The sequence below is a fragment of the Mesoplodon densirostris genome, chromosome 15 (genome assembly GCF_025265405.1).
Source record: "Mesoplodon densirostris isolate mMesDen1 chromosome 15, mMesDen1 primary haplotype, whole genome shotgun sequence".
Classification (NCBI taxonomy): domain Eukaryota; kingdom Metazoa; phylum Chordata; class Mammalia; order Artiodactyla; family Ziphiidae; genus Mesoplodon; species Mesoplodon densirostris.
Window position 1 is genome coordinate 9,373,968 of NC_082675.1, and position 27,966 is coordinate 9,401,933.

The 27,966-nt window shown below is 45.6% G+C and overlaps 1 protein-coding gene across 1 annotated transcript in view; it reads left to right on the forward strand.

The window, feature by feature from the left end:
- The window catches only part of CUX2 (cut like homeobox 2), a 263,389-nt gene that overhangs the window by 155,687 nt on the left and 79,736 nt on the right, over nucleotides 1-27,966 (forward strand). Inside the window, exons 2-3 of the mRNA XM_060118635.1 lie at nucleotides 1,320-1,430; nucleotides 5,043-5,090. Coding sequence (XP_059974618.1) covers nucleotides 1,320-1,430; nucleotides 5,043-5,090 — 159 coding nt within the window. The remainder of the gene's footprint in view (nucleotides 1-1,319; nucleotides 1,431-5,042; nucleotides 5,091-27,966) is intronic.

Sequence of the window (27,966 nt, forward strand, 5' to 3'; positions counted from 1 at the left end):
CTTAGAGGGAAAAGGATTTGCAGCGGGTTAATAGTACTTTTATTTCATTATCTAATAGTAAAAGTGTTTCATTGTGTGTGCAAGATGAATACGTATTAGCGATGACAAATGAGGTCTTTCAACACGGTGCCGGGCCTCATCATACATATGTTAGATTAAAGGGTTCACCCTAGAAATACACTCTTGCATCTGCTTGTGTGTTTTTAATAAATCTGATTGCAGAAATTTATTGCATCACCGGATTTAGGAAATTATGGGGCTTGATTGCTGCAGATATAATCGGGTGATATATACAGAAATGCTCCTCTAGTTATCGTCCAGAAAAAAGCCCATCTCGGGATGGTGCAAGAAAGCAGCAGACCACATAAACAGAGCATTTCTTGAATTATGCAAATGAAATCCATGACAACTCATGGTGAATTATTCTCCCCTCGTGAAACCGCCACTGTTAAAGTGAAGAAAGCTGCGAGAGGGGTGATCAAATATACATGTACAACCAGCAGACATTGTCTGTCATGTGTGAGCTGGAGCGTCCCCCACTTCCATCTCTCACTCTCTTTTTTTCCCTCCTTGGTTCATCCTGTAAAAACCTGGTCTGAAACCTTCATTGCACATAAGCAGGCAAGGCTGCTTCCAATCCTTTTCTTCTGAATCCAGGAGTCTGCAATGAAATATTTCTTATACTTGAAGTGAACCTTAGATAATTTACTGCAGGATACACAAAAGGTCATCTTGCTTCTTATTGGCACCTTCATTTTTCCAAAATCTACAGAAATTAAAAAGCCATCTATATCTTAAAAGGCGTATTTATGAACCCTTAAGTGTAAGTCATAGTTGGAACAGTTCCCACCTCTGATATATGAAAGCTGTCGACAGCACTTTCTTACACTATAATATGCCCATACAATATGCCGCACTTTACTATTTTGACACCGTTTGGAGATGTTTTCTACAGTTACTGACAAGCTTATGCCATCACTCCCTTGGAAATTTAAGAGGTGGGGCAGAGGCGTAGGGGAGAAATGAAAAAAAACAACTCCACCCAACTTTATGGGAGATTATTGATCTGGCCTGACTTCTGACAAGCAAAAAAAGCTGTCCTGGATTTTTTTCGGTTGCATCCCCAGTTTCGTAAATTATTCATTTGTGCCAGGAGTCAATATCCTGTCTTTTCTCAGCTTTTTTGTAAGTTAAGGAAACTTGTTTGGAATGCTGTTTTGTACGATGATTAAAAAGGAAAAGGAGGAAAAAAATCTTTTTCTTTTCTCTCTCCCTCTCTCTCTTTTTTTTTTCTTTTTTTTTTTTTTTTATTGTTCCAGAAGGAGCTTAATTCCGTCGCTTCCGAGCTGTCTGCACGGCAGGAGGAGAGTGAACATTCTCATAAACATTTAATTGAACTCCGCCGGGAATTTAAGAAAAATGTACCTGAGGTACAGTATAGTTGCTATTATAGAATTAACTCAGTAGGAATGCAGATTTTTCTCTGTTCAAACTGTATTTTGAAAACGATAGACATAAGTGACTAACAAGAAAAGAAGCTAATTAGCCACGAAGGAAAAAATACAACCCTCAACCTTTCCGTGTTTCTCAGTATAGCGGTGCTCACTGGCGCTGTCTAGAATAAGAGCAGGACGCTTCTCCATGGAAGTCATTGTTTTTGAGGGCTCTATACAACATCCATTTTCCCCTCACATTAATGTCTAAGTCAAATGCTTGGCCTTGACGGCAAAGACAATTTGTCTAGAGTTCCTGATTTTATTCTGCTTTCCCATTGGCGTCCGGGAGATGATGGCTGTAGACTGTCTCACCCTCTCTGGTCCTTCCCTTGATCTCCATGTCTGAAACTGTCTCCCCCGCCTGCCCATAAATGTGCCTCATTCTCCCCCCTTCACCTCCTCCTTTGCAACTCCAGCCACCAACGTTGTCTTTCCCAGCTGCCATGAGGGTGGTCCAGGTAATGGCCAGCCCCTGCGATGTAAGAGTCCCCCAGGGGAAGAGATGAGAACGGACATGTTTCTTTCTTCACAAGGGTGAATGTGTGAATTTTTTTCCTCCTCTGTCAGGCCCCCTGTTGCTTCTCAAATTTTTTTTTTTTAGTGATGGAAATAAAAACATATTATAGGAAAAAGAAAACCTTCTGACTCCATATAATGTTGGCAGGGATGTGACACATCAGAGCCATTACAGGAAACAGATACCCCGCCCATTCCCAAAGCCTGCTGTGCTTCTCTGTGGTCAGCAGAGGGTTGAGCTCTCTGTCCCAGGCTGCTCAGGTGGCCTGGATCTTGGAGGAGCGCCAGACAGGGTCTGCCATTCCAGAGGTATCAGATCTGGGCGTGTTGATTCCACTCTGCCTGTTGGAATCACCTAGGGGTCCTGCTGCCATCTTACTGATGGAGGCCATGGAAAGATGGAGAAGAAGCAAGCCCACCCAGGAATCAGGCCACATAAGTGCAGAAGGGTCAGTCTCTTAGCTCTGAAGTCCTCCTCACACCAGTCATAAATATCTTTGGTTCTTCAAGGCAAGAGCGGGAAGTAGGATCTAGTTAGAACTTGTCCATGGAGCAAGTCTGGGAGGAATCAGGTTTGAGAGCTGAGAGAGAGTGCGCTTGTAGAAGGGGCGGGAATCTCAGATCTGAGCGTGTCTCCCATGTTATGGCTTTAGAAAGGCCAAGTTAAGTCCTGGGTTTGACTGGGAGCTAAGAAGGCATAGGGAGATTCTGAGCATCCTTCCCTTCCCTCTTAGAACAGAGAACAGCATGGTCTTTAAACCAGTTTTTCTGCCCAGAAGGAGAGAACCAGAAGCTTTGCCTCTGACTCTCCAATCTCTGGGAAGCAGAGATGAAACGGCCACAGATCTTCACAGCCCACCATTTTGTCCTCCTTCCCCCAGGTGATGAGGGAAATCCAGGCCAGGTTTTAAGCCTCTGAGTTCGGCTTACATAATTTTAATACTGCATAATTATGCAATTATGTAATTAGAAGGAATAAGTTTCCATTCCTATTATAGTCGCGCCTCTGAAAATTCTCATTTTTGGAACTAGCCTCTCCTGATGGGGGAGAGTCATGCCAAGACTTTATTTAAGAACATCATCTGGCTGGTGCCCAGCTCACCTCCTGCTGATGCCTTTGCTCAGTTTCCCCCCGGGGTTAAGCAGACAGGGCAGTGGGCTTCTAGAAATGGCTGGCATTGGCCCAGAATCCCACCCACCCCACCATGGGTCTCAGATTTGAATCCCCTAAATTCATTTGAGTGTGGGGTTGTGAACAGTGCCTGTTTGGGGATTCTGCTGACCTGCACTGAAATCCCAACTGTGCCACTCACCTGCTTTGGGACCTTGAACAAGGCAGCCCCCCTCGGGGCCTCTGTGTCCCTTTCTGTAAATTCAGGGGACTGGAGATGGTTTTTGAGCCCCTTCCAACACCGACATTTCCTGAACCCAGACCAGAGGTTTCCTGTTGATGTGTTTTATTTGGTCTGTAAAGGTCTTTCAAATTTTACAGTAAGTTGTCGATGTTTAGCATCTCTGATTTCACCCCAAAGCTTGGATTTCCAATAGCTTTTGAGGCTGTTTGGTAGATCTGGCCACGTGGATGCTCCATGCCCAAGTGGCAGTCATCAGAAACAGCCGAGCAGCTGCCACTCACATTACCAAGATGCTGTGCTCCCCTGAGATTTGTCACAGGACAGCCCGTCTCCCTCCTGTCCACTTCCTCCAGCCTCTGTGGGCATTTGAGTTTACAGCCCACAATCTAGGTTTTCTTAAGTTTCGTTTTCTGCGCTCGGCCCGTGCACTCACGGTTTCTTATGATCAAATAAATCCACTAGGTTCACATGCACTCCTTACGTTCCTCCTGAAGATCCCCTGCATACGTCAGTATATCAGTGGCTCTGAGAAGCCCTGGGGGCCACAAATCAGTGAGGAAAGCATAGCCAGGACCCAGAAGAAGGATTTTTTCCAGGGCCAGAAGCAACGCAATCCTATTTCATAGTTAAGGGATTTTATTCTTCACCTGATATATGTATTCTTCAGCTCATCTCTTCCTTTACTGTTTCTGTCTGCTATCCCCTCCCTCTCCATTCTCTCCAGCTCCCCTCAGCTCCTCCTCCCAAGGGGGTCTCTTGTGGGCCATAGAAGCCAGTGGTTAGGGGAGTCACCAGTAGGTCTCAGGGGAAACTGGAGAATTTATGGTTGGGATCTTGGTACCCTCGGTTCTAATCCCTCTTGCACGCTGGAGAGAACTCATGGGAGTCCACCAGGGATGCCCTTGGGGCTGGGAACCTCAAGGTCACTTGAGAAAGGCATGAAATTAGGGTCCAGAAAGAGGAGGCTGCCTTCTGAAGACAGCCCAATGGCATAGAGTTGATCAAACATTTACAGAACCCTTCTTCTGAGCTGGGTGCCATGACAGGTGACCTCACCAAGCCCCCAGAAACCCCACCTTCTGGTGAGGAAGGAGCGACCATGCAGGGTGGTGTTGCTAAAATGCCAAATGCAGTCTTTGCTGGAGGGGGCAGCTGGGGGGGAAGCAGAAATGGCACCCTAGGGAGACATCTCCCAAGCAACCTAAAGGACAGAGGTTTTCATGTACGAACTTTGGTGGCATGGCCCTGGGTGTGGAGCCTTTCCAGCCCTTGCTCCAAAAAATATCCCATGATGGACCACCAGTCCCGCAAGGTACTTTGCATAAAAGAGCATTCCATGAGATCAAATCCATTTGGGAAATGCTACTTCCTCTCTCTCCCTCTTCCAGAAATTCTCATTGTGCATTATATAAAAGGCTCCAAAAAGTCCTGCAGGGAAGAAACTTGATGTTGTGCTTGATGTGTCCTAGTTGGATCTGGCTTGGCACCTTGGTGTGTGTTTGTGTCTGTCTGTAGGTGTATATATGAGGAACCCTTATGAAATCTCATGGAGTGCAGGTCCCACGGGACACGCTTGGGAAATACTGATTTGGGGGACAACAATGAGCTGCAAACAGGGGCCATGGGGGTATCCCACTTGGCACCACGGTGAACTCTTCGCTGATCTCTTTTACAGGAAATCAGAGAGATGGTGGCTCCTGTATTAAAAAGCTTCCAAGCTGAGGTAAGACCCAAGGCCTGTGGCATGTCACAAAAATACTTCACAGTCCCCTCTCCTATCCCACCTGGAGTTGCCAGAGGATGCCAGCAGCAGAGAAACTTCTCTACCCCCATTGCAAACTGCCCCATGCCCTCCCCATCAGCCATGGTATCATGATAAGAATGGGTTCTCTGTTCTGTTTGATGGGATTTCTGCCTGCTCTGAAATCCTCTCTACCACCCATCCTCTGAGGATATTAAATCTACACTTTTCACATCCTTTCCTGCCAACCCATCGGGCCCTAGTTCCTTTGGCAGCAGCTGAGCTGTCCTCAGCCAGTTATTTCTCTTGCCTTCCCGGTGCCCTGGGATGGAGCTGAACCTCCCCTGTTTCTCCACTTTGCTTGACTTTGTGACCAGGATTCTGAGAATGTCCACTTGTCTGGTTGGTGCAGGAGGTAACACTGAGTCAGGAGAGTGGAAGGGAGGGCCATTTCTCCAATGTTCTGTCTTCAGGGGGCTCTTCTCCGTCTTCCCCTGTATTCAGGCAGGACCCTGGAAGGATAGGCCCTTCTCAGAGCTCGCCAGTGGAGATGCATTTTAAGTCTGTCGTCTGCCAAGTGCCACATTACTTTAAATCTGTCTCTTCGGAACTGCGTAAGCACATAAGGCATTATTAAAGTAAACAATAACTGGATTTACACAAATGTCGCTGATTTCCATATTTTTCATCCTTTCATTTTATTACTGAGTTGACTGATGCGCTTATTTATTTATAGGGCCATCCGGTATTGATTCATTTGGTTGTAAGGTGCCTGAGCTGGAAGGGGGTAGAAAAAAACCAGAAAGAAGACCAATAATGTTGGGAATGTGTCGTCATGGCTTTATGTTTTTAAAAAAAGGCCCCCATCTGCCAGCTCATGGTCCCCTGAGAAATACTCAGCCCACAAGCCCTCTCAGGCAGCTGATCCCTCTGTCCAGCCCAAAGACAGGCAGTGAGTGTCCTGTGTAGAACGTCACTTTCTCAGCCATTCCCTTGCTTGAGTTGGTGTGGCAGAGCTTCTCTTAGCTACTTAGACCCTCAGTTTCTCTATACGTTAAAGTGGAATAAAGGCACTGCAGATCTTTTCATGTTGTTTTGAGGATTAACTGAAATATAATGAAAAGAAAGATTTTAATGTAATTCCCGGTACATGGAGAGCTGCTACTTGACCTCTCTGTGCCTCTGTGTCTTACTCTATAAAACTGGATAATAATTATACCTACTTCATAGGGTTGTGATTGAGGAAGAACAAAGTCAGTACTCATGGAGTGCTTAGGATATTACCTTGCGTATTAGAAGTTTTATTATTTTATTATTCCTATGATCAGTCACCTTCAACACAGGTTTATTTGGCCTCCACTATGCCTAGGTTGGAATCTGCGTCTTTCCTAACTAGGTGTTCAAGGATTTTTATCCAAAAGAAGGGAGTTTTCTGTCCCTATAGGAAGCAGGCATGACTTATGCCATCTTTCCAATAGGAGAAAGAGTTAAACATTAGATTTCGGCAGTGATCCAGGGAAGACCCAAGTGCAGCATGGTGGAAAACACATGTGAATCAGACTCATATGGGCCTGGCTTGAATTTCAGCCCTGCTGCTTATACTAGCTGAGTGACCTGGGAGAAGTTCTTCCACCTCTTGGAGCTGCAGCTTTCCTCCTCTCGTAAGTGAGGCTAACAGAAAGGATCCTAAGAGCTAAACAGGGTGGAGGCAGTCGGCATGGTGTCTGGCACACAGTTGGTGCTCAGTAAGTGCAGGAGAGAGAGTCTTAGTGGGGCCAAAATAGGCAAAGCTGAATTTTCATTTCCAAACCCATGTGACATGTTGAATACACACCATTTTAATAGCTGGGGATCTTCAAGGAGTTTCGTTAATTTTTTTAAGAGGGTTTTCCATCGTCCCTTTAATGTACCAAAAAGACCACATTTGTCTGGAGTTTTATTCCCGAAACCCCTGCTTTCTTCATGATCTATTGACTAATCCATTGCGGCTGCCATGTCCCTCCCAGTGCCTCAGGGGAGAAACGCCGGCAAAGAAAGGTGTTAATAAAAAGCATCTCCTTCGTCCAGAACAAACTGCACACACATAGGCCGTTTATAATCCAAATTTGATTTTCATTTTAATTTTTTTAATGAGGGTTCATCCTTTATGCCGCTTCCCTCTCGCCATCCACCAGGCTCTGGGCTCAGAGCTGAGGATTCCCAAGTGGGCATTAATCACCTCCCAGGAATATTCCCTGAGGCAAACACCTTCCAGAGTCATATAAACTAACCCATAAAACGCCAAGGCTGAATATCGTGCCTGTCATTCCTTCTTCCCCAGTGTGGGCCTCTTGCTGAAATATAACATGTTCAAGTTCATTCCTTAATTTCACTCCACCAGCCCTGGTGAATACAGCATACGAGCATCCTTTTATCTTTTCATACTGTGTATGTGTGAGGGTCTTTTTTTCTTTTTCTGTTTCTTTCTTTCTTTCTTTCTTTCTTTTTTTTTCATGCTGGTGGGAGGGGGGCGGAGAGGAAGTGAATTTGCCCTGCTGTGAATCAAGGAAGCTTTTCCTCTCCGCCTTGATTGCTTAAAGGACAGTCTTGATTCCCCCTGCTCAGGGAAACAAAGACAGCCAGAGAAGGTGGCTTAATGGAGACAGCTTGAAATGGCCAAAGTTTGAATATCCTTGCGCGCAGAGAAAAGAGCAAGACGAAAGCCCTGCTAATTACAAAAGTTGCTTTATGAAAGATAATTCAAAGCAATAATTTAGCAAACATAATCAAGTCGCACAGATGGGGTTGTTGATGGATGGATTGCAACATGCAATTAGCAGTTCTCGCAGTTACATATCATTAACCCTCCGAGCACAAAAATTATTTTCTCATTATTAGTTGAAAAGGTAAAATTAAGCTGACTAGACAGTAAAGGAACAAACTACAATTAATTACCTTCATTTATTACAGTCATTATTTTAAACTTATTTTTACTTGGAGAGAGAGACGAAAACATCTAAATTAAAAGTTTTCTTATGCTAAATCAGAGGTGAAACTTTTCTAAGGAGCGTGTGCAGTGGCCCAGCCAGAAGATGGCAAGGCCACTGCTGGGAAATTTTTTTTCCCTGCTTCCTTCCTCTTCCACCTTGAAGGGGATATGGCCTGCATGATGGAAAACCCTTTCCGTTGAGTTGGAACAGACACATTTATCTGGGTCTGATTGAAACAGAGCAGTTTGGAAACCAAGGAGGCTGAAGTGTCCTCTGACCCCCAGGGGAGGCGGGAGAGTGTGGCGGTCAGACATCCAGGATCTGTGTCCCACCCTAACACTGCTTATGTGACTTTGGCAAGTGACTTCATGTCTCTGAGCCACTGTTTCCTCATCTGTAAATAGGGACAGCTCATCGGATTGCAAAAGTTTCAGTGAGATTCTCTGTTGAGTGGCCAGTGAGTTATTTGTTCTCATTGTGGTGGGTGTGTTTGGTTCGGGCCTGAGAATGTTCTCTCCCTGTCCTCTTAGGATCAGAGGGGAGCTCGTGTGGCGTGACCACCTTTTAGGAGCTTAGAGACGGGACTAAGATGCCATTTTCCAGGAGATAGATCAGATCATCGGTTGAGTCCATGAAGTCATTTATTCACTCAACAAACATTTACTGAGTACCCAGAACCTGAAGTCATCATCGGCTTCCCCCACCATCTGTCCCAGCCCCAGACACTGAGGACTCCCTGCTTCTCCCTCACAGGCAGTCGTGGGTGGGGAAGGGGGTTCTAACCCAGGACAAGATCCCCGGGGGTTTATAGTCTCCATTCCTGAAGCTGAGCTGCCTGAGAAGGGCATGGGGGGCATCCTCACAGCTCAGATCACCTGAGACGGGCTCGGCCCTCCCTGCCCTGAGCCCCCGCCCAGCTCTGCATACCGTGTCCTAATTTGGTCCCTATGCTCCCCTCCTGTTCCACATCTGCCCGCAGGACTCTTGCCCTTCCCTTTGAGCCGATCTTTTATTTTTCTTTTTGCCTTTTAACATTGTTTGCTCTTCCAGCTGTCTTTGATGTCATAATTCTCTTACTCCCCAGATGACCCTTTCTCTGTCACTCCCAGCACTGTCATGACCATCTCTTTGTAAGTGGGACCCCCTTGGGGCCACAACAGACGTTAGACACGTGCAGTCCTGACCAGCCTACAAGGCCAGGGAGAAATGGCCTCGCTGACCAGCAGGACCCACCAGGAAAGATAAGCAGTGGGAACAAGCATGGGCTTGGATCCAGATTGGCATGAGCTTGCATCTTAGCCTATCCACTTCCCAACTGTGTGATCCTGGGCAAGTCACTTAACCTCTCTGGGCCTCAGCTTCCTTGGCTTTTAAATGGAGATAATAATAGTACCCACCTCATAAGGTCGATGAGAGGGTTAAATGAGTTGATACCTGAAAAGCCCCAAGAACAAAACCTAGCACATAGTGAGTGCTCTTTGAAGATTAGTCAGCACTCCTAGCTGATGAGCTGAAACTTGCCTCATCACATTTATTCCTCCCACGAGCCCAGTGAGGAAGCCTCTGCTCTCACCCATTCTCAGGTGAGGTAAGTGAGGCTTAGCACCCAGCACATGGTGTGGGTGGTAACTCAGGCTGGGACACCAGCCAGCAAAGTTTCTCGAGCATTTAGCAATGCCTGTCATACGTCCCCACCTCTCAGCAGCATGGCAAGGGAGGCACCACTGGTGCTGTCCCCTCTTACAGGTGAGAAATTGGGTTTCAGAGAGGTTAAGCTGCTTGCCTAAGCTCACACAGCTCCTCATCAGCAGAGCAGAGGGTGAAAGCTACAGATCTCAGCTTCGAGGGCTGAACAGAGCTCCTCAAGGAGCCTGGGGGGTACAGAAGGAGCTGAGAATATAGATTCTAGATTGAGGGCCTGAATTGGACACTTGCAGGTGGTTATGGTTGGGAAGGACCTCTGTTCAGCCAGATCTGTGCCTTTTAGATGTTTTTGCTGAGCTATCCAGGCAGAATCCACCAGGGAAGCGCAGCCCCTGCAGAGAGCTGGGATTCAAACCCAGGTCTGCATAACCAGCCCAGGACTTGGCACATAACAAGAGCTCAGTAAACAGGGTGTCACTTGCAAGATGCAGTAAGAAAGACTTCTGTCCACCCTTACTGTTCCCTGCTCGCACACCTGCACATACACTCCCCACAGCCTCCTCTGATGACATAATAACTTTGGTGATGCAGGTCTCCTTGGCTCCCATAACCCAGTCTGGCTCCTCTGGCTTTGCCCTGCCCAGCCTGGGGTAAAACCCGAACATCCTTCTGAATTTAATATTAAGAACCCACCAAAGCATCACTGAACCTGTCACGCCATATTACAACCAAATTAAGAACCAGCAACAATCCTCTTTCATTTGGTATCATATACGTTATAAAGTAAATTATTAATGCTTTTTCCCCCCAGTTAAGCAGTTATTTGCAGTTGTTCCGGGTATTTCTCATTAGAAATAACATCATCTAAAGAACGATATTGATTGATTTTTTTAATCTTGGAATCATGGACGTGAACCACATATTTATATGACATTCCCTTTAACTAGAATTCTCATGCTTTATTTTTATATTATTGATCTTTTTGACACGAATTGCTTTTTGGCCTTGTGCAAGGGTTGTAAGCTTTCTGCCTGCAGAGGCATGGGCCGGGCTGAGCTGGGAAGAGTGATCGCTCCAGCAGCATGGCGGTAACATTCCCACACATTTAACAACAATTAGTCTGTGCTGATGCCGTGGTAGGCTTTCGTGTATGAAAATTTACAAGCCTTTTAATGGACTGCATTATGGAAGGCCGTGCGGGGCCAGTCGGTGGGGAGATGAGGCCGCCGGGCGCGCATCCATCTCACAGCGCTGTCAGCCGAGTTTCTCTCAACACTCGTGTCTGCCTGGGGGTAGTGGCGATCAAAGCAGACGATACTGCAACAGCCAGCACGACACTGGTGTGGGATGAGTGGCCATTCGTGCAGTCACTCATGCATCCATTCAGTAGATGTTTCTTGAGCACCTGCTGTGTGCCAGGCATGGTACTAGGTGCTGGGGCTAAGTGGTGAACACTGTTGACTTGTGCTCAAGAAAAGGTTGAGCACCACTGTGTGCCAAGAACCATGCTAAGCACTGAGGGTAACAGGGTGAACACAGATTATTCATCCGGCTCCCGTGATGTGGAGTAGAAATGACATGGGCCTAGATCCACACAGACCTGGGTTCCAATCCCAGCTCCGTCCTTTGCCAGCATTCTCGGTGAACCTTGGTTTCCCTGGCTGTAAACTGGGAATGGTAACAGTCCCTACCACGCAGGGAGGCTAGGAGGATTCACGCAGGTAAAGAGCTCAATGCGACATAAACCTCCCAGAAATGGGATCGTTGCATCATGATTTAGTGTTGTTGCCCCTTCCCCTCCATCCAGCAACCCTAGAATCCTGCTTCCCTTCCAGTTCCACTGAGACCTTCACGCTCAGCAGCATTTATTTGGCACCTGCTGTATACCAGGGTGAGTACCAGGCTCCAGGGATGTGGCAGTGAGCAGCTCCAGATACCGTTGCTGTCCTCGTGGCACTCACGGCCTTAATGAGAGAGACAGCTGGGCACATACCCCTCAGTGCCAATGAAAGTCACGGTTATGATTGAGTTTCACGTGGCCAGGATGTGGGATGGCAGAGATTCAACCAGCCCACCCATTCCCTCATTCAGAAACTGTTTCTTGTGCAGACCCTGTGTGGGGCCCTGGGGATACAACAGGGAACAAGACAGACAGGGCCCCTGTCCCAGGGGCGCTCAGAACACAGTGAGAGACATGCCTGTTTGCATCATGCACGTACATTATTTGAAGGACAATATAGTGCAGTGGTTAGGAGCACATCCCTGCTCTGCTGCTTAGTAATTGTGTGACCTGGGGCAAATTATGTTTCTCTCTCTCTGCCTTGATTTCTTCATCCGTAAAATGGGACTCCTAACATCCCCTACTTCATAGTGTGAGAGTGAGGAGCAAATGAGGTAATAGGTGTAAAGGCTTAAAACAATGCCTGATGTAAAGAAAGCTGAGATCAGAGTCAGAGGCTATGATCGTCTTGATTAGCACAATGATTATGGTTTTGAAATCATCCCACACTGCATTAACTAATAATGGATGTGCTAAATGCTGCTGAGGCAAAATGCAGTTGCACCCAGGAAGACCCCAGTCTTATCTTCCTTTGTCCTGGCTCTGAGGCAGAGGGCTGGACTGCTTGACCCACTGGGGTTGTTGCCCAGGGAGAAGGGGGGCCCTGAAGTGCCATCCCCAAGTTTAGGCACTGGAGAAAGAACCTTCCTGGTCATGGCATCCTCTATGAGGCAGACCCCTCAAGAGGCCCTGAGGCATCCAGTATCACAGTCATACCCTCCCTGTTTCCTGAGTGCCAGGAATAAGACCCAGAGACGGTGAGAAACTCACCTGGGGTCACACAGCCAGGAGATGGAAGGGCCCTATGTTGTTTCAGATCCATGTAATCCCCTTACCCAGAGTGGCTCCAATCAAGCAGCTGGTGAAGGAAGACAAAGGCAGTGGATTTGGGGTCTCGGAAAACCAGATCCAAGCCCTACCACCACTCCCTAGCTGTGTTACCTTAGGCAGGTCGCTTTACCTCCGGCCTCAGTCTCCTTCCTGTTCTATAAAATGGGTTGTTGTAACACCCACCTTGTTTATCCCTGGGGATGGTCATGGAAAGCCCACATGGTCACCCAGCTGAAAGGAAGCGTCCTTTCTCTAACCCTTTGTTATTCAGTGAATGGTCCATGGGCCAGCAGCATCCACATCACCTGAAATCTTGGTAGAAATGTAGCCTCATTGGCCCCCCCACCCCACCTCCCAGATCTCCTGAATCAGAATTTGCAGTTTAATAAGGTCCCCTGGTAAGTCAACTATACTTCAATTAAAAAAAAAAAATCCGGGCTTCCCTGGTGGCGCAGTGGTTGGGAGTCTGCCTGCCGATGCAGGGGACACGGGTTTGTGCCCCGGTCCGGGAGGATCCCACATGCCGCGGAGCGGCTGGGCCCGTGAGCCATGGCCGCTGAGCCTGCGCGTCCGGAGCCTGTGCTCCACAATGGGAGAGGCCACAACAGTGAGAGGCCTGCAAAAAAAAAAAAAAAAAAAAAAAAAAAATCCCCCAGTAATTTGGTGATTTGTGATTCGTGTACGCATTGAAGTTTGAGACGCTCAACCTGAGAGCCCTCACTGCCCTGAGGGCTTTAAAAAATACAGAAATCCGGGTGCCACCGCAGAGTGGCTGGCATTCTTGGTCTGGCGTGAGCCTCAGGCATGAGGACGTTAAAAGCTTCTGCTGGCGATTCTGATGTTTGAGACGCTCTTGCCCTAGAAGCTCACCATCTAGTGGAGGAGACAGACACATGGAAATAACCAGTGGTGTGCTGGTAAATGGTGAGCAGCTGGCTATCTGGGGAGCCCTGACTTCCATAGTATAAATACTGCTTCCAGGGCCAATTTCAAGCTGCCAGCCTGGAACTGAGAAGAGATGTGCAGTAGCATCTTATATAGCATTTCCACCACACAGACACAGGAGCTATGCATAACCTCAAAGCACCGGGAGTAGTAATATATCACCAAATAATTAGGAATTGATGAGTATTGAATATGTATTTTCCTCTTTCTTTCAATTTTTTTGGTAAAATACACACAACATTTACCACCTTAACCATCTTTAACTGTAGAGTTCAGCGGCATTAAGTACCTTCACATTGCTGTGCAGCCATCACCACCGTCCATCTCCAGAACTTTTTTCATCTTCCCAAATTGAAACTCTGTTCCCATTAAACAATAACTCCCCATTCCCCACCCCTGGCAACCACAATTCTACTTTATGTCTCTGTGAATTTGACTACTCCAGGTACTCCATATAAGTGGAATGGTCCAGTATTTGTCTTTTTGTGACTGGCTTATTTCACTCAGCAGAGTGTCCTCAAAATTCATCCATGTTGTAGAATTTATGTATTATAATTGTAGGTTTATATGATGTAAAATTTTAATTATGGCCATGTTTAACAACCAGCTTGCAAAACTCCTGAAAATTTAACAGTGAGCTTTTGCAAGCTGCTACAGGTCAGCCCCAGCACACCACCAGAAGTACAAGTGAGAACAGAGGTACAAAAGCAGGCTTTAGGACAGGGGTCTGCAAACTATGGCCCTTGGGCCAAAGCCTATCTTTATAAAATTTTATTGGAACACAGCCATGCGCATTCATTCATATATTGTCCGTGGTTGCTTTCCCACCACAGCAGAGAGCACAGAGTTGAGTAGTTGCAACAGAACCTGTATGACCTGCAAAGACAGAAATATTTATTATCTGGCCTTTTACAGAAAAAGCCTGCTCGGTCCTGCACTTAGGTGTACAGGGAGTGGGAGAGATTGAATCTTTTATTATTCATTCATTTATTCATTTGTTCACTCAGCCAGTATATACAGAGCACCTTCTGGGTGCCAGGCACTGTTCTAGGCACAGGAGCAAATAAGACAAAGTCCATTCCCTTCCAGAGCTGACCTTCTGGGGGAAGACAGATGTAATTCAGACTCTTGCACAGCAAGTAAATATATAATTATCAGGAATAGCATGCCAGGTAAACTGAACAGCCTGTGCAGATGCCCTGAGGGAGGATGGAAGTGAGAATTGCAGGGCTGAAAGCCTGGGAGAGTTGGCCAGTCAGTAGGCCCTCACCTGTGCCCAGACCTCTACCCACCCCTCCCATCTACCCTGCCAAGCACAGTATCACTTTGAGTCAGGCTTACCCTGGCACACTGGCCCCCATTGCTTCCCCACCCTCAAAGGCCACCTCCTAAATTTTCTCCATCCACCTCCCTCCTGGCCTTGGAGTCCACAGTGTGACAGACAAAAGTCTCTTATTTATTTCCTCCACAAGGTTTATAAACTGCCCTCTAATAAAATAATTCTCAGCACAAGCACAAAATAATAACACTTAATTAAAATACATAAAGCCAAATATTAGTGGAGACCAGTGAAGATTAAGATCAACCAAATCCTGTGTCCCAGTACTAAGCAGAGGCCTTGCCCTAATGGGGGGGGGGGTTCCATTTCTTGAGCACCTACTGGGTACCACACTCAGGGCTGGTTATCTGACATCGGGGATGTGGGATATTCTAGAGAATCCTAAGGAGAAACAAATTCAGAGAGGTTGAGACACCAAGATCACATAACAGAAGTAGAGCTGGGATTTGAACGCAGTGTGTCTGCATGAGTCATAGTGGCTCATTCCTGTAGCAACAACATCTAACATAGTGAGAATTTCTCATTCACATCACAGTCTAGTGCTGGTTAATGAGGCAAGGGAGCTCTGCTCCATGTAACCATTCAGGGGTCCAGGCATCTTCTGTCTTCTGGCTCTGCCTTCACTGTATCCCAGAGTCCCTTTCACTTAGTCAGTACATGGGGAAGGTTCTCAAGGGACAGACCTGGAAGTGGCCACATTGTTTCCACCCACATTTCCTTGATCAGAACTCACTTATAAGGCCATGTCCAATTTCAAGGGAGGCTGGAGATATAGTCTAATGTGTGTGCCCAAGAGGGCAAAAAGAAAAAAAAAAAAAACAGGGCTAAGAGAGCACATAACCCTGTCTGCTGCACTGTGGACTCCCTGATGGATGAAGTAACGACCTCATTAGCTATTGGGGAATAGGATGGACTCTGGAAAACAGTAGCATTAGTACATTTTGGACAAAAGAGCAAGAAATGAATTTCAAGGGGCCTGTCAAGTCAAGGAGCAGCAAAACAAGGGCAAGGAAGAATTTTAACAATTTGACAGGTGTTATAAAGCTCCTACTCTGTGTACTTCTTTGTGCTGGCCTGACTAAGGGAAGAAATGAGCTCTGTCCAACAAGGAGGCCAAGCCACCCATTAGGAGCCCACACCCACTAAGAAAAACTAAGAAAAAAAGCAAATGTAAAGTTGGAGCAACATGTCCCAGATGTGCCAAAGAGAAAGTGATTACTTTGTAGGCAAGCAATCAGGGAAGACTTCCAAGAGGAGGTGAAGAGTCCCAGCTCAGGTTAGGAAGACTTGGGCAGGATGGAACACAGAGAACAAGGTATGGTGGTAAGAGCACAAGCTACCTTGTTGTCAGGCAGATCTGGGTTTGTGTCCCAGTTTGACCACTGGCTGGGTGATCTTAGGCAAGTCACTTCTCCTCTTTCTGAGCCTGTTTCCTCATCAATAAAGTGGTACCTAGTGATCAGGCTAATTGTGAGGATTAAATGAGATGGTCATGTCTGGAGTGCTTAGCTCAATGCATAGCACGCAGAAGGCTTAAAATGAGTACCCCAGTGGCTGTTTGGTGAGCAGTGCCACATATCTGAAGCTATGATATGTAGGGAGGCGGGGGAGAGGAAGAGGCTAGGAAACACTTGGGCAGGACAAGGGGGCCTTGAATGGCAAGTTAAGTCTGCACTTCGTCTTGTGGGTAGACGAGGTGCCCAGGAGTCTTTTTTGATTATGAAACAGCATGACCAGAAGGCTTTTCTAGAAAGACCCCTTTGGAGGTAAGTGGGGTGGGAGGGGGTTGACTCAGAAGTCAGGATTTGGAGCACTTGAGACATGTAGCAGTAATGATGTCCTGGCCTGAGGCAGAGGAGTGACAAAGAGAGGGCTGGTTTGAAAGAGTTTGGAAGTGGGGAGGCCTGGCCTTCACGTGGCTGATGGAGATGGAAGGCCTGGGTATCAGGCTCCAGAGGTCAGTGGGGCATGACACCATTAGCAGAAGAGGAGGAGGCAGAACTGGTGTCAGGAAGACAAGCCCAGTTGGTTTAGACACCCAGGCTCTAGGAGCCAGGGAGGCCTGGGCTCAACCCCAGCTCTGCCTCTTACCTGCTGTGTGACCTTGAGCAGGTCACATGACATTATCTCCCCCATCTGTAAAATGGGGATAATATTTGTCCCTCCCTAATAGGGCTCTCGTTGGAGGACTCCATGAGATTATGCCTGGCACATAATAGGTGCTCAAGAAATGGTCCTTGTTATCACCATCCTTTTTCCTGTTGAGTCAGACCCAAAACTGGGTTAAGAAAGGGCTGATGATGAACCAGCAGATTCCTCGGATACTCTGCAGACTGTGAGAATACTATTACTAGTAACAACCCACAGCAGCAGCCAAACCCTCCTGTGTGTTCAGTGTATGCTGTGTGCTCAGACATTCTTCTGAGTCCTCCACACATACTTTTTTTTTTTAACATCGTTATTGGACTATAATTGCTTTACAATGTTGTGTTAGTTTCTGCTGTATAACAAAGTGAATCCGTTACATGTATGCATATATCCCCATATCCCCTCCCTCTCGCGTCTCCCTCCCACCCTCCCCATCCCACCCCTCTAGGTGGTTACAGAGAACAGAGCTGATCTCCCTGTGCTATGCATCTGCTTCCCACCAGCTATCTATTTTACATTTGGTAGTGTATATATGTCAATGCTACTCTCTCACTTCGTCCCAGCTTAACCTTCCCCCTCCCCGTGTCCTCAAGTCCATTCTCTACGTCTGCGTATTTTTTCCTGTCGTGCCCCTAGGTTCATCAGAACCTTTTTTTTTTTAGATTCCATATATATGTGTTAGCATACGGTATTTGTTTTTCTCTTTCTGACTTGCTTCACTCTGTATGACAGACTCTAGGTCCATCCACCTCACTACAAATTACTTAGTTTCATTTCTTTTTATGGCCGAATAATATTACATTGTATATATGTGCCACATCTTTATCCATTCATCTGTCAGTGGACACTTAGGTTGCTTCCATGTCCTGGCTATTGTAAATACTGCTGCAATGGACATTTTGGTACATGACTCTTTTTGAATTATGGTTTTCTCAGGGTAGATGCCCAGTAGTGGGATTGCTGGGTCATATGGTAGTTCTATTTGTAGTTTTTTAAGGAACCTCCATACTGTTCTCCATAGTGGCTGTATCAATTTACATTACCATCAAGAGTGCATGAGGGTTCCCTTTTCTCCACACCCTCTCCAGCTTTTATTGTTTGTAGATTTTTTGATGATGGCCATTCTGACCAGTGTAAGGTGATAGCTCATTGTGGTTTTGATTTGCATTTCTCTAAGGATTAGTGATGTTGAGCATCCTTTCATGTGTCTGTTGGCAATCTGTATATCTTCTTTGGAGAAATATCTATTTAGGTCTTCCACCCATTTTTGGATTGGGTTCTTTGTTTTTTGATATGAGCTGCTTGTATATTTTGGAGATTAATCCTTTGTCAGTAGCTTCGTTTGCAAATATTTTCTCCCATTCTGAGGGTTGTCTTTTTGTCTTGTTTATGGTTTCCATTGCTGTGCAAAAGCTTTTAAGTTTCATTAGGTCCCATTTGTTTATTTTTGGTTTTATTACCATTTCTCTAGGAGGTGGGTCAGAAAGGATCTTGCTGTGATTTATGTCACAGAGTGTTCTGCCTGTGTTTTCTTCTAATAGTTTTATAGTGTCTGGCCTTTCATTTAGGTCTTTGATCCATTTTGAGTTTATTTTTGTGTATTGTGTTAGGGAGTGTTTTAATTTCCTTCTTTTACATGTAGCTGTCCAGTTTTCCCAGCACCACTTATTTTTTTTTTTTTTTAAAGAAGATGTTGGGGGTAGGAGTTTTTTATTAATTAATTAATTTATTTTTGCTGTGTTGCGTCTTCATTTCTGTGCGAGGGCTTCCTCTAGTTGTGGCAAGCGGGGACCACTCTTCATCGCGGTGTGCGGGCCTCTCACTATCGTGGCCTCTCTTGTTGCGGAGCACAGGCTCCAGACGCGCAGGCTCAGTAGTTGTGGCTCACGGGCCCAGTTGCTCCGTGGCATATGGGCTCTTCCCAGACCAGGGCTCAAACCCGTGTCCCCTGCATTAGCAGGCAGATTCTCAACCACTGCGCCACCAGGGAAGCCCCCAGCACCACTTATTGAAGAGGCTGTCTTTTCTCCACTGTATATTCTTGCCTCCTTTATCAAAGATAAGGTGACCATATGTGCGTGGGCTTATCTCTGGGCTTTCTATCCTGTTCCATTAATCTATATTTCTGTTTTTGTACCAGTACCATACTGTCTTGATTTCTGTAGCTTTGTAGTATAATCTGAAGTCAGGGAGCCTGATTCTTCCAGCTCTGTTTTTCTTTCTCAGGATTGCTTTGGCTACTCAGGGTATTTTGTGTTTCTATACAAATTGTAAAATTTTTTGTTCTAGTTCTGTGAAAAATGCCATTGGTAGCTTGATAGGGATTGCATTGAATCTGTAGATTGCTTTGGGTAGTATAGTCATTTTCACAATGTTGATTCTTCCAATCCAAGAACATGGTATATCTCTCCATCTGTTTGTATCGTCTTTAATTTCTTTCATCAGTGTCTTATAGTTTTCTGCATACAGATCTTTTGTCTCCTAAGGAAGGTTTATTCCTAGCTATTTTATTCTTTTTGTTGCAGTGGTAAATGGGATTGTTGCCTTAATTTCTCTTTCAGATTTTTCGTCGTTAGTGCATAGGAATGCAAGAGATTTCTGTGCATTAATTTTGTATCCTGCAACTTTACTTTACCAAATTCATGGATCAGCTCTAGTAGTTTTCTGATAGCATCTTTAGGATTCTCTATGTATAGTATCATGCCATCTGCAAACAGTGACAGTTTTACTTCTCCTTTTCCAGTTTGGATTCCTTTTATTTCTTTTTCTTCTCTGATTGCTGTGGCTAAAACTTCCAAAACTATGTTGAATAATAGCAGCAACCTTGTCTTGTTCCTGATCTTAAAGGAAATGGTTTCAGTTTTTCACCATTGAGAATGATGTTGGCTGTGGGTTTGTCATATATGGCCTTTATTATGTTGAGGTAGGTTCTCTCTGTGCCTACTTTCTGGAGAGTTTGTATCATAAATGGCTGTTGAATTTTGTCAAAAGCTTTTTCTGCATCTATTGAGATTATCATATGGCTTTTATCCTTCAGTCTGTTAATACGGTGTATCACATTGATGATTTCTGTATAATGAAGAATCCTTGCATCCCTGGGATAATCCCCACTTGATCATGGTGTATGATCCTTTTAATATGCTGTTGGATTCTGTCTGCTAATATTTTGTTGAGGATTTTTGCATCTATGTTCATCAGTGATATTGGTCTGTAGTTTTCTTTTTTTGTGGCATCTTTGTCTGGTTTTGGTATCAGGGTGATGGTAGCCTTGTAGAATGAGTTTGGGAGTGGTTCTTCCTCTGCTGTATTTTGGAAGAGTTTGAGAAGGATAGGTGTTAGCTCTTCTCTAAATGTTTGATAGAATTCACCTGTGAAGCCATCTGGTCCTGGACTTTTGTTTGTTTGAAGATTTTAATCACAGTTTCAATTGCAGTGCCTGTGATTGGTCTGTTCATATTTTCTATTTCTTCCTGGTTCAGTCTTGGAAGATTGTGCTTTTCTAAGAATTTGTCTGTTTCTTCCAGGTTGTCCATTTTATTGGCATATAGTTGCTTGTAGTGGTCTCTCATGATCCTTTGTATTTCTGCAGTGTCAGTTGTTACTTCTTTTTCATTTCTAATTCTGTTGATTTGAGTCTTCTCCCTTTTCTTCTTGATGAGTCTGGATAATGGTTTATCAATTTTGTTTATCTTCTCAAAGAACCAGCTTTTAGTTTTATTGATCTTTGCTATTGTTTCCTTCATTTCTTTTTCATTTATTCCTGGTCTGATCTTTATATTCTTTCCTTCTGCTAACTTGGGGTTTTTTTTTTTTTTGGTTCTTCTTTCTCTAATCGCTTCAGGTGTAAGCTTAGGTTGTTTATTTGAGGGTTTTTTTGTTTCTTGAGGTAAGATTGTATTGCTATAAACTTCCCTCTTAGAACTGCTTTGGCTGCATCATATAGGTTTTGGATCTTCGTGTTTTCATTGTCATTTGTTTCTATGTATTTTTTAATTTCCTCTTTGACTCCTTCAGTGATCTCTTGGTTCTTTAGTAGCGTATTGTTTAGCCTCCATGTGTTTGTATTTTTTACAGTTTTTTTCCTGTAATTGATATCTAGTCTTATAGCATTGTGGTTGGAAAAGATACATGATACGATTTCAATTTTCTTAAATTTACCAAGGCTTGATTTATGACCCAAGATATGATCTATCCTGGAGAATGTTCCATGAGCACTTGAGAAGAAAGTGTATTCTGTTGTTTATGGATGGGATGTCCTATAAATATCAATTAAGTCTATCTGGTCTAATGTGTCTTTTAAAGCTTGTGTTTCCTTATTTATTTTCATTTTGGATGATCTGTCCATTGGTGAAAGTGGAGTGTTAAAGTCCCCTACTATGAATGTGTTACTGTCGATTTCCCCTTTTATGGCTGTTAGTATTTGCCTTATGTATTGAGGTGCTCCTATGTTGGGTGCATAAATATTTACAATTGTTATATATTCTTCTTGGTTTGAGCCCTTGACCATTATGGAGTGTCCTTCTTTGTCTCTTGTAATAACCTTTATTTTAAAGTCTATTTTGTGTGATATGAGAATTGCTACTCCCGCTTTCTTTTGATTTCCTTTTGCATGGAATATCTTTTTCCACCCCCTCACTTTCAGTCTGTATGTGTCCCTAGGTCTGAAGTGGGTCTCTTGTAGACAGCATATTTAGGGGTCTTGCCTCTGTATCCATTCAGCGAGCCTGTGTCTTTTGGTTGGAGCATTTAATCCATTTACATTTAAGGTAATTATTGATATGTATGTTCCTATTACCACTTTCTTAATTGTTTTGGGTTTGTTATTGTAGGTCTTTTCCTTCTCTTGTGTTTCCTGCCTAGAGAGTTCCTTTAGCATTTGTTGTAAAGCTGGTTTAGTGGTGCTGAATTCTCTTAACTTTTGCTTGTCTGTAAAGGTTTTAATTTCTCTGTTGAATCTGAATGAGATCCTTGCTGGGTAGAGTAATCTTGGTTGTAGGTTTTTCCTTTTCATCACTTTAAATATGTCCTGCCACTCCCTTCTGGCTTGCAGAGTTTCTGCTGAAAGATCAGCTGTTAACCTTATGGGGTTTCCCTTGTATGTTGCTTTTCCCTTGCTGCTTTATTATTTTTTCCTTGAATTTAATTTTTGATAGTTTGATTCATATGTCTTGGTGTGTTTCTCCTTGGACTTATCCTGTATGGGACTCTCTGCGCTTCCTGGACTTGATCGACTATTTCTTTTCCCATGTTAGGGAAGTTTTCAACTATGATCTCTTTAAATATTTTCTCAGACCATTTCTTTTCTCTTCTTCTTCTGGGACCCCTATAATTCGAATGTTGATGTGTTTAATGTTGTCCCAGAAGTCTCTAAGACTGTCCTCAATTCTTTTCATTCAGTGGCTTGTGTAGGCTTCCTGGTGGAGGGGACTGATGTCTGTGTTCTGATGGGTTGGGCTGCATCTTGTCCTTCTGGTGGGCAGGGTCGTGTCCGGTGGTGTGTTTGGAGAGTCTGTGAACTTAGTATGTCTTTAGGCAGCCTCTCTGCTAATGGGTGGGGTTGTGTTCCTGTCTTGCTATTTGTTTGGCATGGGACATCCAGCACTGGAGCTCGCTGGCCGTTGGGTGGAGCTGGGTCTTAGTGCCGAGACAAACATCTCTGGGAGAGCCCTCGCCAATTGATATTATGTGGGCCCAGGAATTTCTGGTGGTCCAATGTGCTGGACTCAGCCCTCCCACCTCGGAGGCTGAGGCCTGACAGCCGGTTGGAGCACCAAGACCCTGCCAGCCACACTGCTCAGAAGAAAAGGAAGAAAGAAAGAAAAAAAAAAAATGAACAGACGGAACCTTAGGACAAATAGTAAAAGCAAACCTATACAAAATCACAGAAAGAAGCATATACATACACACTCACAAAAAAAGAAAAAGGAGAAAAAAAAATGTGTGTGTGTGTGTGTGTGTGTGTGTGTATATATATATATATATATATATATATATATATATAAAGGAAGAGAGCAACCAAACCAATTAACAAATCCACCAGTGATAATAAGCACTAAATACTCAACTAAGATAAACATAAAACCAGAATCAAATTAGATGCAGAAGGCAAACCCCAAGTCTACAGTTGCTCCCAACGTCCACAGCCTCAATTTTGGGAACATTCGTTGTCTATTCAGGTATTCTTCAGTTGCAGGGTTTATCAAGTTGATTGTGGGAATTTAATAAGCTGCTCCTGAGGCTGCACGGAGAAATTTCCCTTTCTCTTCTTTGTTCACACAGCTCCTGGAGTTCAGCTTTAGTTTTGCCCACCCCCCATCTGTAGGCCACCATCAGGAGTCTGTTACCCACCCAGACAAGAGGGGGTTAAAGCAGCAGCTGATGAGGGGTCTCTTGCCTACTCAGGCAGGGAGGAGGGAGGGGTACAGTAGTCATAATTGGAATGTGGGCTGAGCCTGAGGCGGCAGAGACCGGCGTGATGTTGCAGCAGCCTGAGGCATGCCGTGTGTTCTCCCTGAGAAGTTGTCCCTGGATCATGGGACCCTGGCAGTGGCAGGCTGCACAGGCTCTCGGGGGTGTGTGGATAGTGACCTGTGCTTGCAGACAGGATTCTTGGTGGCAGCGGCAGCAGTGTTAGCAGTTCATGCCCATCTCTGGGGTCTGAGCTGATAGCCGTGGCTCATGCCTGTCTCTGGAACTTGTTTAGGCGGTGCTCTGCCTTCTGTGGGCACACTGGGAAGGAATCCCCTCTCCTCTCGCACCCCAAAACAAAGGTCTCTTGCTTCTCTGGCAAGTCCAGACGTTTTCATCAAACTCCTCCCTCCTGGCTAGCTGTGGCGCACTAGCCCCCTTCAGGCTGTGTTCTCGCAGCCAACCCCAGTCCTCTCCCTGGGGTCTGACCTCCGAAGCCCGAGCCTCAGCTCCCAGCCCCCGCCCACCCTGGCAGGTGAGCAGACAAGCCTCTCGGGCTGGTGAGTGCTGGTGGACACCGATCCTCTGTGCGGGAATCTCTCTGCTTTGCCCTCCGCACCCCTGTTGCTGCGCTCTCCTCCGTGGCTCCGAAGCTTCCCCCCCGCCCACCCCCTGCCCTCGTCAGTGAAGGGGTTTCCTAGTGTGTGGAAACTTTTCCTCCTTCACAGCTCCCTCCCAGAGGTGTGGGTCCTGTCCCTATTCTCTTTTTTTTTTTTTTGTCGGTACGCGGGCCTCTCACTGTTGTGGCCTCTCCCATTGCAGAGCACAGGCTTCGGACACGCAGGCTCAGCGGCCATGGCTCACGGGCCCAGACGCTCTGCAGCATGTGGGATCTTCCCAGACCGGGGCACGAACCCGTGTCCCCTGCATCGGCAGGCGGATTCTCAACCACTGCGCCACCAGGGAAGCCCTGTCCCTATTCTCTTGCCTCTGTTTTTTCTTTTTTCTTTTGCCCTACCCAAGTACGTGGGGATTTTCTTGCCTTTTGGGAAGTCTGAGGTGTTCTGCCAGCGTTCAGTAGGTGTTCTGTAGGAGTTGTTCCACATGTAGATGTATTTTTGATGTATTTGTGGGGAGGAAGGTGATCTCTACATCTTACTCCTCTGCCATCTTGAAGGTCTCCCCCATACTAACTTTTAAAATCATTGCTGCAACCCTCTGGGATAGGACTTATAATTATGCCTATTGTAGAAATAAGCAAACTGAGGCATGGAGGTCGGACAGCTAGGAGGTGGTGTGAACAGCCCAGGAGCTTCGGTTTATGCAGATCCGATCTGCCTGGGAGGTAAATAAGTCTACTTTGAGCCCCAGGGGTGCCAGGTCCAGCTCTTAACCCCCATGACCTGGGGTGAGACAAGGAGAGAGAGAGGGTCTTGAAGAAGCCAAAGGACCAGAGGTTGTGGCCTAGTTGGCACTAATTCAAGAGAAATGCCCAAAAGATTTTATTTTTTTATGTTCTGCATAATTATGAGACCTGGATTCAAATTTTGGATCTGAACTAGTAGCTTCAAGTTAAAAAATGATTTTTTAAATCTCTCTGCTTTAGGCTTTTTTTTTCCTGTAACAATTGCAAAAATAATTGTCCAAAAAATTGTCTCCTAAGAACAGCAAAAACTTTCTAACATCCAGCGTGAAGAAGGGTCACTGTGTCCATCCCCACCTCCTGATAATTTGATCCCAATTTATCCTCAGCAGAGCTGTTGTGCTGGCCTTCTGAGCCTTTGCACATTCTGTTCCCATCTCTCAAAATGCTTTTCCTTCATAAGTCCCCTGAAAAATCCCTGCTTGTCTCTCAAGGCTCCAGCCAAATATTGATCCTCTAGGTCCTTATCCTCACACCTGTGCCTCCTGGATTATGGGCCTCTCTGCCCTCTGAACCACACTCTCAGCGGGTGGGCATGGGCTGTTGACATCTCTGCCTCTCCTAAAAATAACTCAGGCATCACAGAATCCAGCCCTCTTGTTTTCCAGATTAGTTTATCCGGCCCTCTCTGCCGGCAGCCTGGGTGAGCGCTTCAGAAGACAGACAACACACAGCTTGGCTCCCTGTGTATAACCCTCCAGTAACGTCTACCGGTACCTGGAGTGAAATCCAGACCCCTGACCACCAGCTACGAGGCCCTCTGCCTTCAATCTCTCACCTTGTTCCCCTTCTCTCTTTGCATCCTTTATGCTCTTCTTTGGAAGTACACTCTCCCACACCTCAGGGCCTTTGCACCTGCTCTTCCCTCCTCTTGAGGCTGCTTCTCCCCGTTTTGTCCACTTAATGCAGAGGTTCTCAACCTTGGCACTATTGACATTTTGGACTGGATAATTCTTTGTTGAGGGGAGCTGCTCTGTGTGTTCAGTAGTATTCCTGGCCTCCGCCCACTAGATGCCAGTAGCAGCTCTCTCCTCAGTGGGACAGCCACAAATGGCTCCAGACAGTGTCCCCCTGAGAACCACTGACCTAAGGCCTACATGTCTTTCAGATCGCTGTTCAAATGTTACTTCCTCAGGAAAACCCTTGTGGGCCCCCCACAGATTTAATCAAGCTTTCCTGTTACATACTCTTATAGGAGCCTTCACAATACTTAGCATAGTTTGTTATGTTTATTTGCTTAATTGTTCAAATAACGTTTGTTCCTCCCACTTAACCAAAGAAAGGAAGGAGGACTGTGTAGACTGTTATGTTCCTGGGTCTCACATGGTGCCTGACACACAATAGATACTGAATAAGTATTTATTAAATGAATGTTGACACAAAGTAATTGGCAAATATTGCTGTGGCTGTTTCTGTGTTCCAGGCAGCATTCTGAGCACTTTACAGATACCAATTTATTATTCCCCGTGAGGTAGATATTATCATCAACATTTTACAAATGAGAAGAATGAGGCACAGAGAGATTAGGTACCTTGCCCAAGGTCACACAGCCAGTAAGGGGCAAAGACAAGATTTGAACCCAGGCAGTCTGGCTTCAGAGTCCTTACCCTTATCCATTATTTATTAAGCACCTACTGTGTGCCAGGCCCTGGGGATACAGTAGTAAACAAGAACTACATTGCCCCAGGTTCCGAGAATTCCACTCTGTTCCAGAAAGGTGGCTCTGTTTATAGGTGCAGATGTTCAGGTGCAGAGATATTCAGACGCTGAGCAAGGCCACACAGCCAGTTGGCGGCAGAACACCTCTCTTTATTCCAGGCTTTACGTGCTTCCTACTCTACACCCTGTGTCCACAGGGTAGGGACACTTTGACGATTTAACCAGTCAATTATAATAATATTTTTCTCTCAGAATGTTTAAAAGAAAAAAAAGTTGGCTTGCTAAGGTATAATCATGGCTCAGAGGCCAACCTGACATTAGTTATTAATTAGGCCATTATGCATTCCACAGTGATAATTGCTTTGCTGCAAAGTCACCAAGCATGAAACGGACCTAGCAGAGAAATGCAATCAATCTGAGAAGTCGCAGCCCAGTTGCGTTCTCTCACCTTGAGTCGGGTGTACACCAGAGCGGAAAACAAAAAGAAATTAATGCTACATCAATAGGCAATAGCAAGCTGGCCCCATCCCATTCCTGCCCTGGGATGATCGTGTGCCTGGGTGCAGGGATGGTGTTTAAGTGAAGTTTATCAGCGAAAATGGCCATTTCTCTTTGATCTCCTAGCCAGTGGAAATCTGTTCATCTCCTTTCCTTTTTTTCCCATCTTGGGAAAGGAAAAAAGCCATCTGTTTGCCTCGCCTGTTGCTTTTGCAATGAGTAGGGTGGGGGAACAGCAGCTGCTGGAGCTGCCCAGGTGTCAGGAACAACACAGCAGCTCTTCCTGTGTTCTGTCTCAGTCTATGTTCTGCCTCTGGCCTTGGTGGGGCAAGAAAGGAGACGCCTACCCCACCCTGAGCCTCCAAGTGGGAGGTGTCAATGTCGAGGGCAGCTGGAGGTCCATCTTAAGAGAAAACCTTGGGGTACAAGAAACAAAAATCCACCCTAGCTAGCCTAGATGAGGAGAACTTATTATATTTATGGGGTGATATTTATGGAGTATCTTTTGTATGCCAGATGCACAGTTGTGTCATTTAATCCTCAGTAGCAGGGGTATTTTTGGTATATCCCCCATTTTACAGATGAAGAAACTAAGGCTCATCATGGTGAGTTGTCTTGCTGAAGGTCCCACCGCTAGTGGTAGAGCTGGGGTTTGAACCCAAGCTCATGAATACAGCACTCTCCTGAGACCACATGAGAGGCTGAAGAAAGCACAGCTGGCCTTCCAGAGCATGGGACAAGGAACCAAAACAGCTCAGAAGCACGGGGGTGAGGTTCCTCATCCTGTCCTCTCTCTGGGCCGACTTTCTCACACATGGTAGATGGAAGGTGGCTCCCTCATAATGGCCATCTCAGTCCCCAGGTTCACCCCAAAGTCACTGGAGCTAACTACCTGGACAAATCAAAGTCAACCAATCTCAAATGTAAACCGTTAG